General features: G+C 33.0%; 3 protein-coding genes across 3 annotated transcripts; all 3 read right to left on the bottom strand.

The window, feature by feature from the left end:
• Positions 1-1095: 1095 nt before the first annotated feature.
• Positions 1096-4920, bottom strand: LOC105647606 (DHHC-type zinc finger family protein). Its single transcript, XM_089717702.1, has 10 exons — positions 4668-4920; positions 4502-4595; positions 3746-3840; positions 3495-3662; positions 3337-3409; positions 3147-3199; positions 2759-2850; positions 2627-2679; positions 2411-2536; positions 1096-1795 (listed from the first exon to the last, which is right to left on the bottom strand). The coding sequence occupies exons 1-10, from the start codon at positions 4814-4816 to the stop codon at positions 1517-1519; spliced, it is 1182 nt and encodes a 393-aa protein (XP_089573828.1). The 5' UTR covers positions 4817-4920; the 3' UTR covers positions 1096-1516.
• A 325-nt stretch (positions 4921-5245) lies between these two features.
• Positions 5246-7311, bottom strand: LOC105647604 (uncharacterized). Its single transcript, XM_012233751.4, has 6 exons — positions 6524-7311; positions 6353-6439; positions 6099-6245; positions 6002-6028; positions 5738-5833; positions 5246-5641 (listed from the first exon to the last, which is right to left on the bottom strand). The coding sequence occupies exons 1-6, from the start codon at positions 6965-6967 to the stop codon at positions 5441-5443; spliced, it is 1002 nt and encodes a 333-aa protein (XP_012089141.1). The 5' UTR covers positions 6968-7311; the 3' UTR covers positions 5246-5440.
• Positions 7312-7945: 634 nt separating this feature from the next.
• GAMMA-H2AX (gamma histone) lies at positions 7946-9061 on the bottom strand. The gene is made up of 2 exons (XM_012233750.3): positions 8747-9061; positions 7946-8310 (listed from the first exon to the last, which is right to left on the bottom strand). The coding sequence occupies exons 1-2, from the start codon at positions 8945-8947 to the stop codon at positions 8089-8091; spliced, it is 423 nt and encodes a 140-aa protein (XP_012089140.1). The 5' UTR covers positions 8948-9061; the 3' UTR covers positions 7946-8088.
• Between the last annotated feature and the right edge of the window lie 5538 nt (positions 9062-14599).

The raw sequence follows: 14599 nt of genomic DNA on the forward strand, positions 1-14599 counted from the left end.
GCTCTTCGTCTTTGTCAAAATTGCATGCCAATTTTTCTTTCCTTTTTCTTTTCTTCTTCGCAGCCTCCTTTGAACATCAAAAAAACTTGCCCTTTCATTTTTTCTTTGTTCAAAACTTGTATGGGTCCCACAACCACTCATTTTCTTTTTTTTTTAATTTTCAAATTTATGTGGATCCCACATGTGGGAGGGATCCCACGACATGAACGAGTAATGTATAATTTGTTCAAAAATCTTTTCGTATAATTTACCTTCAGAATTTGAAAGCAATGTAATAATTTTGTTTAATTATATTGTAATTTTTTAAATTATTTTTTCTTTTTTAAGTCTAAACTTTTAAATTATTTTTATTAATTAAAAATATTTAAAATAATTTTTTTAAAAAAAAATAAGCTTTTTCTTTTCTTTTTTTTTTTTGTGTAAGCTCAAGAGATAAATTATATAAAAAAACTAATTTTTAAGTAAATTATAGTTTGCTAAGTCGAATAAATAAATTGAGCCTTATTCCCAAAATAAATTTCATGAAAGACAATTGTCCTTTTAAAAAAGGAAATTTTCTTTTTTTTTTACTTTTCTGCTCACAGTATATTGAATATAGTTTTAAATACTTAAATTGTGGAATAGTACATAGATGGTCACATTGCAAGCTGTGCACCTAAAAAAAGTTTTGGGGAAGACAAGACCAATCATAACATGAGAAGCTAGACAGGCCAGCGCCTTACTCCAAAGAGAGATGTACCACTTAAAAAAAATATATAAAAAAATAAGTTCGAATGCATAGTTTTTTATCCGAAGTTTATGCGATTTGTGAAATACTCTCGAGTCTGCGGAAGACCTATTATGATCCTACACGTTCATATTTCATTAATAATTATATTCCTTGCTAAAATGAAATAAAAAAATGCAAGATTATGATTGAACTCTTACAAAGTTATTTTATTTTGAGGAAGAACATAGTCATTATTAAAAAGTGAAAGTGTAAGATCATGATAGATTCTCTTGCAATATTGAGGGTGCCACAAGATAAATCCCCAGACATTTAAGAGTAAATTTATGCATTAGGCCAAAAGAAAAATATAAATGAAGTATACATGCTGACCTTCAAATCGGCTTCCTCCATTTAAAACCTCATCGAATCTATAAAAGAAAAATAATATACATGCTCAAGCATTAAGCAAAATCTCCCAATGTTCTTCTTACAGAATAAGTAATGTCTCTGCACTAAAATAGCCATCAAACTTCACTATGCAAGGTGAAGGCCATATGCTATGCTGCTTATATTTTTGCCTATTCCATCAGCAAATAAAATATAAGCTTCACAGCATTCTCTACATGCATGTTTGGTAATATATAATGGAGCGCAATGGAATAGTTTATTATTTTATTATCTTTTTATCATATTGAATTACATTCCATTACGTTCTATTATAATATATTGAACATGCAGTATGGGTTCAAGCTCCTATCAAGGGAAAAGCTATAGAAACTACCCAGTTAATGCTTGATCACAACTATCTCAGCGAGACTTTGATTTTTTCCTCAAACATGATGGTCTTGTTGACAGCGGAAAGATTACCTCACAAAGATTGTGAAAGAATCCCTTATCATACACGTTTCTCTTAACTAAAACCTCAGTATCTTTGAGGGGTGATCTCCGGCAAAAGCCTCTACATTTGCTCTCTGAATGCTTTGTTTTGTCACCAATCTCACTGATGCTTGCTTTTAGTGCCGCGGCACTAACCCTTGCTTCATTTACCTTCTTTTGCCAGACAAGGTACTCTTGCCACTTGAAGGTCTGTAAATCCCAACCAAAAAGTCAAAGAACACAGAGATGTAAGTTTCAGGGATTAATTGTTTACCAAAAGAAGTAAGGCAACAATTTGAATCTGCCAATAGAGTGAGGGAGAGGCATGGCTTTAATTACCATAAACTACCAGAAATAATTTGATTAAAAAAAGAAAAAAAAAAACAACAAATTACATCAACTACTTTAATAACATCACATGTAAAGATCGATACAGCCATCACAAGAACTCTCATGGGAAAGAGTTTGATCCTTACTGACATTGCAGAACCGATTATTGAACTCACCACAAATAAGCCTGAGGGAAGGAAACTACTTTACATTAACTTCTCAAAGTCACGTGAAGTTATTTAAGAATTAAGATGCAATGTTTTTGTCCTGAAATTAACCAGAAGAGGCAAACATGTATAGCACTGCAGTTGTGGTAGTTATTCATTGTTCAACAACACAGTTGATTCCATTTTCGACCCATAAAAAAGATATGGAATCAGGGATAGTATGTGCTTCTCCCATTTTATAAATTATACTGCCTATGTCCATGCTTCATCTATTTCCAAGAGAAAAGAGAAAACTAGTTGAACAAATTACAGAGAAACCAGACCAGACCTCATTAGTCGTGGTATTCATTCGACACAGGTTGGCATGGTACCCAAAGAATCCTGCTAATAAGAGAGAAACTATGGCAAGAAACACCATAAGAAGTATTTGTGTGTTATATGAGCCCAACAGCCACTGCAAACAGAAAATAACAATCAATGAAAACATAAATTGAAAAGTGCAATAAAGTGCCAGAGAAGAATGGTAATAATTCATCATGTCTACCTGTACAACATGTGGAGCTAGACTACTAAATGAATTTTCAATGCCATAGTAAACTGCAAATAAGGAAAAGTTAGACACTACATTCACAAGCATAACTGCCATCAACTAGAAGATAACTAAAGTTAATTTTACCAGTCAAAATATATACAACCCTTAATTCTTTCAATCTTCCTGCCAGAACCAACCCAAGGGCAATTGTCCCATATATACAAAGAAGACAATGCCTGCACAAGGACAAAAGTGGATACATAAAAATGACAAAACAGAAAGCCAAAAAATGCACCTTATAGTGGTGAATGTCAAACATATTTGCAAAGCAATAACTGGATATGTGAAATGACGAAAGCACTGAAACTGCTAAAGTCAAATCTAGCTTAACATAAATACAGAACTTTAATTTTGGCTTATCTATTAAATATCAGCTGTACAAAAGGATTGATATTTTATACAAAACAAGTTACATCTTCCAAAAAGATAATTCCACTTTTAATTTTGAGCTAATAAATCACGTATAACTTACCATAAAAGAAATGCCAAAAAGTATCGGGTATTTTTCTCCCCTATACAATTATTCTGCAATGAAGAAAACCTCTTTAAGTGGAAACCAGAAATTAGGTAACCGATAAGTTTCAGCAACAAAACACTGCACAAAGTAACTAATTGCAAAATATTTTAAAAACATAACTAAAAAAGACAAATAGAATACAAACCATCCATCCACAATGATGGTCAAAGCGTGCCACACAGCGATTACATATGCTACAGTGCTTGGACCTAGCAGGTCTGGAACAGGGGGGAAATCCTTTCTTAAAATGAAATTGAGAAACTTATAAGAGATATTCAACAAAAAAAAAATCAAATAACTCACTTGAAAATTTTACAAGTGGAACATTCTTTCTTTGTATATATGATATTGTCATATGGATAGGCAGAGAGATATTCTGAAACATTCTCAGCCTTAACAGTTCCAGGATCAGAAAAGCTAGTCAATAGAAAAAGTAGAACACCAACAACAACTGCCAACGAGCTTGTGTACCTGCAAGCACATATACGTTTAAATCAACTAAAAATGCTCTTTATTATACAGCAGATGTCAAATATCTATGACTCTGTACATACCTGTGATATCCACTTAAATAATAACCAGGAATATAGCTAAAGGATGAATCTACAATGAAGTAATAAGTTGCTCCAATGATTGCCAAATATATAATCTGAAATCAAATAGAAAAATTTCAAGTGTAAGCTTGAAACTCTGCCATAAAATAAGGGGTGGTTGCTTATACATATTGGATTAGCAGTAAGTTACCTCAAAAGCTAATAGATGAGAAAGATGCAAAATCATCTTTCCATCTGATAACTCCAAGTGCATATTCCATAAAATTCCTTTATATTCTTAGTACTTCTGATATTAGAAGTGCTAAGTGTAACTTTGATAAACTGATATTAAAAATCTAAACCTTTTACATTTTTTTTTTTTCATTAATTCCATACATCCACAGTTTCACTTTCATTTTCTCTCACTTATTTTCTTATTGGTTCAAATCTTGCATCTTTAAACCTCACAACACATAATTCTGATGAATTTTTATATAGGTCAATCAGCATTGGACAGCATAAATTTGATAAATAAGCTATTCTTGCATTTTATTTTGATGTACCTGACACACACACACTGTGTGTGTGTATTATTCTTCCAAAGCAGAGAAAACAAAAGATACATTCAATCCATCGATATCAAAACAAAACACTTTGAATCCAAAAATAACCATCTAACCCTAAAAAATTCTCCTTCAAACTTATGAGCAGAAAAATTCATAAAATAGTTTATAAGGAGGAGAAACAAACTGTATTTGAATAGAAAAAAGAAAATACCTGTAAGGTAGGGTTCGGGCGATCGCAACAGAAATGCTCAATGGAGAGAACAAAGTTCGTGCCTTTATTTCCAAATACAGTCCCTACAAAGCGCCTGACAAACAGTTTCAAAATCAATTTCGCAAAACATTAAAAAAGAAAATGTCTGCGTAGATAGAGAGAGTACAGGAAGTAATCGTAGGCACCGAAGGTGAGGAAGTTGTGAATGCGCTCGATTGGAGTGCCTTGAAAGATAGGCCATTGGCCGCAAAGGAAAGAGACCACCACTAACAGTGTGGCTAGTCCATGGCATAACAGAACCCACTGGACCTCCATGCTTATTAATACTCTTGTACAGAAAGAAAAGAGAGATTTTTGAGAGGGAGGGAGAGTTTAGCAGTTGTTGCGTTTGCTTTTGTTGGATTTGGCAGTTTGGAAATTTTGGTTCGGGTTTGACTTTGACCTGGGGAAATTTTAACGCCGTCGTTGTTACTTTGTTAACTTTAATTTTCTTTTATTTTTTCTTTATAATTTTATAGTACGACCATGAATCAAGAAATTAATCAAAATAGAGGGAAAAATTTTGGATCCATGACATTATTTACGGAATATTTGCTGTTATAAGATCATTCTTATTGTATAAAAAATAAAATTAAAATCTCAAAAAAAATTTATCAACTTTCAATAAATTAAATATTATTTTTGTATAAAAATGATATTATCAACCCTTAAATTTATAATTTCAAAATGGTAATTAAATAATCGTTTTAATTAAACATTCTAAATATCATTTTTTTAATCGATATAAAATATCAATCACACAACACCTAGTCTGTTCATACAATTTCTCTTTTGATTTACTTTTCTAGAAGCAACATAAAAATATGTAATTCACAAGTGATGACAGATTTTGTCTAGGAGAGAAAAATTTACAAAGGATAGTATTTGTATGAACTAAACCTAGATGTCTGCATCATCTATATTATCTTCTACGATGGCAATGCAAGATCCTACAGATTTTCCCATAGACATGGCCTCTGCAAGTTTAGCTCGAGCTCTTTCATGGCGACGTAAAATTAAGACAGTATTTAGCACAGACCATCTAATTTGAGAATCAGCTTTCTTCTGTGTGAATCCCAAGCCATTAAGCAGCAAATCCAACTGTGCAACAAGCAAAGTAGAAAACAGTAATCAGTAATGTCAAAGTTTAGAGCCAAAAGAAAAACAATTCAGCAGAGAAATTTATTTTGACCTTACCTTATTTATATCAGCAAGGCCTCCTTCTGCATATCCATATAGAAGATACTCAGTTATTACACCTGCTAGTGCTATGCATGAGAATCTGTTCAAAGTCTAACAAAATGCACTCCAACATTAGAACTTATCTCCTGTTTAGGGGGCTTCATTAAAAGAAAGACTCTTAGTCTTAGTATTTAATTTATCTCAAGCTATTCAATCGATGAACTACTAGTCGCTAACAGTTCAAGTACCAAATTTGAAATTAAGAAATCAAAAACATACCGTAGCTGATACTTTTCCTGCATTAACCTGTATAAAAATGTCGAGTGCTCAGAAATAAGAATCAATAAAGCATCAATATTGTAAAGAAACAACATACTTCTTCAAGAAACTCAAAATCCACAAAAGCAGTCCCTGCTTGAACATTAAGAGATCCTTCTTTCTGTAAAGCTTCCAGACTAGATAATGTATATCCCTTTGGAAGAATGCCTAACAAATAGGCAATCAAGAAATGCCCTGCTTCATGCTGCAATATTAGCAATCACTTCCATCAATAAGAGATTTAAATAATGTAGTGAATTTTTTCAAGAATAGAAGGAATTTCCTCAAACATGTAATGTGCATGGTACTTACTTGAATAACCCTATTGTGGTACTTCCGACTAAATGTATGACCAATTGTATCAAGAACCAAACCCCCAACTCCTCCATTAAAAGAGACCTATGTAGAACCCATTGTTCAGGCATTATAGAAAGTTAGAAATAGAGCAATATAAGCAAAACAGAGGAATTGTAAAAAACTTACAGAGTCTAAAGTCCATAGAAACAAGAATCCCAAAGAAAAATAAAGTATTTGTTGTGGGTTAAACCCAAAAGCATTCCATGCAGCAATCCCACCAATTAGAGCAGCGAGTTGCAGATTTCTTTCTATAGAACCCAGAGTTGTATCAACAGGGGACAAAAGAGAAGTTGTTTCTATTCCATTCAGTTTCAGTTCATCCAATGTGTAAAGCCTTTGCGGCACTTGTCTTGCAGCGCCGAAACATCGCAAGCCACTGGGCTTTCCCTTCAAATCCTTGATAAGGGAAAGCGCTGCTCTTTCATCTCCTTTGGCTAGTTCCTTGTCCACTTGGTCTAATGCTTGCTGTCTTGATATGCCAACTGATGGAGATGAATTAACGATTCTGAAAGAGCAGATTCTTGTTCGTGTAGGAGAAACTAAAGTCGTGTTACAGACCACTGTGCCCATTCAAAAGGAAAACTGAAAAAGAACCCAAATTTGATCATATGTGATGTCCTGATTCTTAAAATGCCGTTTTTCCAACTTGAGTCGTCAACCACACATACAGGATAATCAAAATAATCAAAATACAAGATTTCAACGACAGTTTAAAAGCTAAACTGGCTAAAACGGCGACGTTCAAATTCTTCAGCTTTTATTTCCCCTCATCTGTATGGGGGTAAGTTTAATTTGCGGCGGAGCTCCAACTAGAACCTAGTGATGACAGTATTCTAGCCCCGAGGTAAGTAAAGGAAGCCGATTTTGCTACACGGCGTCGTCTGTACATCCAGCAAATATTCAATCTGTACATCTAGCATCATGTTGGATTACTCTAAAAATTCATTTTAGTATCAGAAAACAGACCTAGAAGTCACACCTTGAATTTAACCTGATGGGAATTTTGTATCTATTATACTCAGCTACAATTGGATTACTGTATGACGTAGTTACTGATTTAATTCTCTATTGAAGACTCTCAACAATTTTTCCTGCATAGTATTAAGAGGCTTATTTGCAGAAAACCTAGAATTTGGCAATTCACAAGGCCATTATTTACCAAGGTGAGATTGAACTTTTATAATAATATTGTAGAAAATCAATCTTTTCCAGTAACCAAGACTTATTTCATCCCAATTAACAGTTGGACAAAGCACCTATAATGGTTGGGCTTCTCTCCCAGTGAAACAAAATTTCGAGTGAGGTGGACTGCACTAAACACAGCGTGTTGCACCGCCACTGCAAAGCTGTATTGAAACTAGTAGATACCATGTCACAGGGGCATTCAGTTTGCTTTTGTATCAATGCAATAGACAGAAAAAAAAAGTTAGGTAATGTCTCTAAATTCTTATAATGTTCCATTCTCATTTGTTAAGTTACAATTGGCCAAGAAAATTGATATGATAATTCATACTAATAGTATGAAAAAAATATTAAATCAGAGAAGCATTGATTGATCAACCGATTCATTTACTCAGAAAAGATGAGCAGTATTTCAAGTGCAAAGCAGAAAACCAAAATGAAAAAGTATTTTACAACTGTAGCATCCCTAAATCAAACCACCAGAAACTAGACAAAAAAAGATTAGAAGTCTAGAATTCCTGAGAAGCAGATCCAATTTCGCCTTTGCCCTTGCCCATCTTCTTAGGAAGGAGTGTCTGGTGAATATTTGGCAATACACCACCATTGGCAATGGTAACTGAGCCCAGAAGTTTACTCAGCTCCTCGTCATTCCTCACAGCAAGCTGAATATGCCTTGGCACAATACGATTCTTCTTATTATCTCTCGCTGCATTCCCAGCAAGCTCCAATACCTAAATTCAAACGCCCAATTAGCAAAAACCAAAAACTAAAATCTGAAACCAAACTAACGTAGCCAACTAAATCAATATCAAAAATCACATGAAACGTGGTACCAGATAATGGTGACAATTAAAAGCATTCAAACCCCAATACAAGGAACCGATTTCTGGCACAGAAGTATTAGCTTTAACACCAGAATTGCGACCAAAGAACAACATTTTCATGGAATTGAGATCTAGATCATAAGAATTTACTAAATCCAGGAGATAACCTATTAAATGAAACCCTCGAGTATAAGGTTAAAATTTAATCACCAGATGGAATCCCGAAAAAAAAAAAAAAAGAACCCTAATTTAAACATAAGCAATCGAATAAACAAAATCCGACAGAAACTTCACACCCTAAATCACCAATTTAATAATCAGAATCAAAACCCTAAAATCGTACCTCAGCAGCAAGATACTCGAGAACAGCAGAGAGATAGACGGGAGCCCCAGCACCAACACGCTCGGCATACTTTCCAGCCTTAAGAAACCTAGCGATTCTCCCAACCGGGAACTGCAACCCAGCCTTCGAAGACCGCGACACTGACTTCGAAGATTTTGGCTTCCCTCTGCCTCCCTTGGTCGATCCTCCAGTTGAACTCATCTTTACTAATACAAAAAATGTCACAGATACCCTAACCCTAGTATTTTAGCACAAAACGAAAAGCAAGCAAAAAGAAATTGTAGACGCTATGATCTTCTGACCGAAACTGAAAGTGGGAATGTTTGGTTTATATAGAAAGGGGAAGGCTGATCTGATTGGTGGACACGGCTAGGTAAGGATTGCCAACGTGGCACCGAATTGCGTTCGCGGCGGGAAACTTATTGCCTTTGTTTTTGTTTCGCGCTTTGGCTTTTGAGAGCGGTGACAGCGGAACGACGTCGTAGTGAAGTGATGGGCTTATACAGTTCTATTGTGTATCTTTGATTAGCCCAAGTCTAAGGTGAATTAATGAACTCAAAATATTTGCAGAATTGAGTTTTGCTTGTAATATTTGTTATGTTGCCTTTTCATTTTGTTTTCTGGACCTAACAAAAATCATTCATATTTGATGATATAAATAAGAGATGTTGGATTTAGTGGTTGTGATGGGTTATATACATCAAATTACCCAGATATTGGCTATAGGTTCTGTCATATATCCTATTGGGACGTTATGAACCTGAACCCAGAAATCAGCAAAGAGAAGGGGTATTGTCAACGGGTCTTCTTCCTCCGTGACTGAATGCAAAATTAACAGATGCCTATTGAAAGTCCAAGGGGCCCCTTCCACCACCCTATCCTTATCCACTTGAATATAAGAATCTTAACAGAATACGTTTCGCCCCCAGATCAGAGATATTAACACCACCAAGGGGTGCCAAACATCTGCGAAAGTAGATCTAATGGATTGAAAGTTGATTGTGTTGTACGTCAAAAAGATCCCCACCAAACGATGTGCATACTGTGAAACCTTAGGTTGAGAGGCTGCGTCAACATTGAGTTCGTCCTCCTCAGCTTCAGTGACGGAGAGGTGGTTGAAATCTTGCTCCATCGTAAGGCTGCAATGGCAAACCCTAGAAAGAGACACTGACCTATTCAAGAGGAAAAGACATGTCATATAGAGCATACGAGAGCCAATTTTACAGAATAATGAATATAACTGTTCTAAAATAAAATAATTGAAGTCACAGTTTATTGTTTAAAAATAATTCGAGTATAATTGTCGATTTTGAATAATAATATTTTATTTTCTTTATACGTTTGTGCTTTTTAAATAAACAAAAAAAAAAATTTTTTTGTTATATCCAAAAATTAATAAGTAAAATCTTAATTATTATATCTGAATTTTAAGAAAATGACAGACACCAAGCATATAGATTATGTGAATCTAAATAGATTTATTTTAAGATTCTTAATTAAAGAAAAAACAAAGGATAATTTATTGGATTTCCAACTTGTAATGCATTTATGTGAAGATAGATTTGTTTTTATCTGTAAGAACTTGTAAGTAACATTAATAATTCATACCCCACAAGTTTTGGCTGCAGTGTATGAAGAGACTGACTGACTTAGGTGGTGGCCACAAACCTATGATTGCTTGCCGCTGTATACTCCTAATTAGAGAATGCACAATTTCTACTAACTCCCACTTCATACAACTTCTAACAAAATGTCAAATTGGCAATCCTTGAAGATGAAAATTTTTTGAGCTGATTGTATAATACTCCATCGGTTCAATTTTAATACCAACATTTGATCTTTTCACAATGATTACGAAAATAATTAGAACATATAATTAATACGCTTTTAAAATTTCAAATGAATACTTAAAAGTGAAACAAAGTAAAATATTCATTTATTGCTGTTAAAGTGAAACCGAGGGAATATAAGACATTATATTACTTTCTCCATTTCAAAATATAAGTCGTTTTGAGTATTTTTAATGATATTTTTCCGATGTTGTTCTTATTTACTTTAGATATAATAATTACCTTCATAAGTAACTTTTGGTTTCGAGATAAATCATCGTTTGATTAAATTACTTTCGGTTTTGTTATAATGCAGGAGAATTGATTGTTTCCTTGATCTTTATACAAAAACCGATATACAATCTATAAAATTTCATTAATAGCCATTTGTTCGCAGTTAATAATAATAATAATAATAATAATAATAATAACTAGTACTACTTTGGATTGTATTAATTACTAATGAGGAAAAAAAAAAAAACAAAAAGAGTAGTTGCATTATGATGGGCCAGGCATTCATAAAACTCAACATTTTGCCTAAATAAGCATAAGTTCAGATCCAGCCCACAAAAACCCAATATGCCTTTTCTTCTGTATTCATTTATTTTCCCCCTCTTCTGGGTTAAAAGATTGAAGAAGGTCTCATTGCGTGAAAATTAAGGACACCCTAGCCATCCAGGCTATGGCCTAAAAGGTATGGGGTAATAAAGACAGGGAAGGTGGGACTTTGGAGAGGGAAGGAAGCCAAAAATGCACAAAAAGACAAAAAAAAAGCTTAAAAGCAAAATGGCAAAAAAGGGTGAGGTGTGTAATGAAGGTGTTGAATTTTGGACCATACATTAAAAACACACATAAAAAAGATGACTGCAATTAAGGCAGCTTGCCCTAGAGCCCGAGAGAAAGAAGGACTGTAGGGAAAGAAAGAAAGGGTGAGTGATATTTTTGTTCATTTGGAAGGGGGAAAAGAAAAGGGCTATAACACAACAATCCAAAAACTGTTCCTAGTTGTTGACCATTACAACAGTGAAGTCCTCTAATGTCTGTCCCACTGATAGTGATGTTCAAGGACAGTGACTTGAGATTAGAAGTTGTTTGGTTCACCACTCAATTTTTGTACCTTTTTTTTTAATAGTTTTTAATAATTTATTTTTTTTTTTATTTATAAAGAGATTTGATAGGCCGAAATAACTCTGCAAGTTACGCAATATGGGATAATCTTTCTCTCTATTCAACAAATTAGTAAAAACACTTATGATCGATGACTCGTGGTCGAGAACTTAAACTCAAGACATCCACTTCTCATATAAGTGAGAAAATCAACCGCATTACACCTAATTGGCTGTTTTTTAGTAATTAAAATGTGTTTTCTTTTCTTAAAAAAAAAAAATATTACTATCTAGCTCAGTGACAAACAAAATGGAAGCTGAGCCAATCGGTTAAATGATAGTGAATTTGAAAGCGTGGCAAATGAAGAGCCCACACAAGTACTCCATAAAAGTGTGTGATTTTAATTTGGAATTTTTTTTCTATTTTTGAAATTATTGCATAAATTAAATTCACATAAAGTCTAGTATAGTTTCCAAGTTTACTGAAAATTGAAGAAAGAAAAATATAGATAATAAATTCAATTGAATAAAATCAAAGTTGTTTTTTTTTTTTTTATCAGAGTGTCCAGCCCTTAGGACCGACTAGCAGACAAGTGTATTTCCCGCTCTCTACCTTGGATCCATGTAAATGCCCCTTTCATATGGACCAGGCAAATCTCTAATATATACGGAGACTATGATCCATGAGCATTACGTACTTAAGCCCAAGTAAGACCGTTAAAATTGAATTTAGAACCACCGAAAATTTGTCCAGCGTGATTTCTATCGCACTAACTCTTTGGGGTATCAAGTTGGTTTGTTTGAGCTAAATCTATTAATTGGCTTTATTTAGTTATTTTGGACAGTAAAAAATATTAGATTAGCCACATTTGAAACCAAATTCAAATCAAAAACAGTTTGATTACTCCATTAAAAACTGAATTCGTGAACCAATAAGGTATTGGTTGAGGTGGTAAGCGACTTTAATTATCGTAAGAGTGAAAATATTAGTTTGATTTTCGGGAAATGAACCTTGCTGAGAAGGCAAATAACGTTTATGTTCTATGAACGATGGAATTACACCTTCTAGTTATAAAAAAAAAAAAAACTAAATTCGTGAATCAATAAAAAAACTAAACCGGAGTTCCAACTAATACTCATATCTAAGTGATTTCATGTTTCAACAAAATGTTCAAATTATTTGCTCTTGCAATTTGAGATAATTTGATTTTTGATTTTCAGTTTGGCATAAAAAATGGATATAAATTTTTTTTAAAATCAAAAATTGAAAACAACCAATTTTTTTAAAAATGAATTAATTTGGTTTTGTTTAATTGATTCTCAAAGGTAATTCGGTTTTAGTTCAAATTAAAAAAAATGTGATTTAATTTTTGAGATGAAAGTATGGTATATACGGTTATTTATTTGTAATGATACGCACATTATGTACGTATTTTTCCTTAAAAAACAATAAAAAAAATAAAACCAAAAAAAGGGTCCCCATGGAAATGGTGTATTATCTATGATATTGATTTGTGCAAGCTGTAGACGTTGTAACTTTCTTGAAGGTACTGTACTTTGACATGCAAGGACAGAAGTACTTTTTTCTCTTATGGAAATATCAAGCCATCCATTTTCCTTATCAAAATATAATCAACGGTTCACATCTATACACTCACGCACACGCCTTCCTTTTGCAGGTTTTCTCAAAATCAAGTCAGATGGACGGTAAAGGCAATTACCACGTGGATAAATATAAGAGAACATATGCTTTTGTTATGGGCCCCAATCCCGTATAATGGGGTTTGTGTTAAAAGCCAACAGGAGCAGTTTTTATGTGGATTGGTCATTTGGGGCATTATAGATTTGCCCTTCGGATGGGACCATTTTGTAGGACTATTAACCGTTTCCTGCCTTACACGTGTCAATTTCATCCGATGGACTTTTCTGCCCTCCTAAACAAAATATTGGTTGGATTAAACAGCATATATTAAAAGAAAAAAAACCTTTATTTATTTAAAAACCGTTTAACAAATAATTAAATTTGATTATTTGAAACTAAAATATACGTATACGCGATACAATTGAATTCATTTTGAGCTTTCAATTCAAAAATACATAAGTTTTTTTTATCAAATTCTATAAGAAAATAGTAAAATTAATGAATTTTTAAAGAAAAATGGCATGATTTAAGGTTATATACTATTCAAAATCTCGGATCTAGCTCAGGTTTTATATAATAAAATTTTGATCAAAATCATTAATTAAATAAATTAATTCTGCAAAATTTAAAATTAAATAATTTTTCATACACGCAATCATTTATAATTTATAAGCTCATGAATAATTAAGAAAAAATAATATAATATTATAAAAATTATTAAGTATCTTTTTTTATATAAAATTTATTATGAAATAAAACTAACTATATAAAAAATAAATTTTGAACTTGTAAAATAGCTATTGGTATTTATCGTTCAATAAAAAATATATAAAAAGAATTTATAAAATTTCATTAATTAAATAGACTGTTGATTATATTCAAGTTGAAATGAAATAAAAATATATTAAATTTAAATAAAATTTTAAGCTCATTACCTTTTTTTTTCTAAATTTTTACCAGAAGAAAAGCTAATTACCTAACAAATCAATTTCAATTATTTTAATTCTTTACTAGGCTCCGCTCTGTATAAAGCTGTATACTGCATTAACTCTGCAAAAAGCGTTCAGACGGACCCCGTTTGTCTTCACGTGCCTTGGCGCCGGCCGCACGCACGGAAGCTTTTGTTTCTTTGCCCCTTTCAATTTATTACGTCAAAATTGCCAAAATTCCTTATATATTTTTTTTCAAAAAAAGAATATTTCACAAACTAATAATTTACATCACTGGGTCCCATGCAACAGTTATCTTTCGGCCGATCACTTTGTCGTCTCTCTCG

This window comes from Jatropha curcas, chromosome 2 (genome assembly GCF_041381405.1).
Source record: "Jatropha curcas cultivar XTBG-Jc1 chromosome 2, XTBG_Jcur_1.0, whole genome shotgun sequence".
In the NCBI taxonomy this organism is placed as follows: domain Eukaryota; kingdom Viridiplantae; phylum Streptophyta; class Magnoliopsida; order Malpighiales; family Euphorbiaceae; genus Jatropha; species Jatropha curcas.

What these genes read in the sequence shown, in the direction of transcription:
- LOC105647606 (XM_089717702.1), bottom strand. Translation starts at nt 4,816, where the DNA reads ATGGAGGTCCAGTGGGTTCTGTTATGCCATGGACTAGCCACACTGTTA. An exon ending in TATTTAAGTGGATATCACAG is followed by an intron (nt 3,663 to 3,745) that starts GTATGTACAGAG and finishes ATGTGCTTGCAG; the next exon opens with GTACACAAGCTCGTTGGCAG. An exon ending in TCCACTTGTAAAATTTTCAA is followed by an intron (nt 3,410 to 3,494) that starts GTGAGTTATTTG and finishes CCCCTGTTCCAG; the next exon opens with ACCTGCTAGGTCCAAGCACT.
- GAMMA-H2AX (XM_012233750.3), bottom strand. Translation starts at nt 8,947, where the DNA reads ATGAGTTCAACTGGAGGATCGACCAAGGGAGGCAGAGGGAAGCCAAAA. An exon ending in TCGAGTATCTTGCTGCTGAG is followed by an intron (nt 8,311 to 8,746) that starts GTACGATTTTAG and finishes GTTTGAATTTAG; the next exon opens with GTATTGGAGCTTGCTGGGAA.
- LOC105647604 (XM_012233751.4), bottom strand. Translation starts at nt 6,967, where the DNA reads ATGGGCACAGTGGTCTGTAACACGACTTTAGTTTCTCCTACACGAACA. An exon ending in ACCACAATAGGGTTATTCAA is followed by an intron (nt 6,246 to 6,352) that starts GTAAGTACCATG and finishes CTAATATTGCAG; the next exon opens with CATGAAGCAGGGCATTTCTT. An exon ending in ATTTTGAGTTTCTTGAAGAA is followed by an intron (nt 6,029 to 6,098) that starts GTATGTTGTTTC and finishes ATTTTTATACAG; the next exon opens with GTTAATGCAGGAAAAGTATC.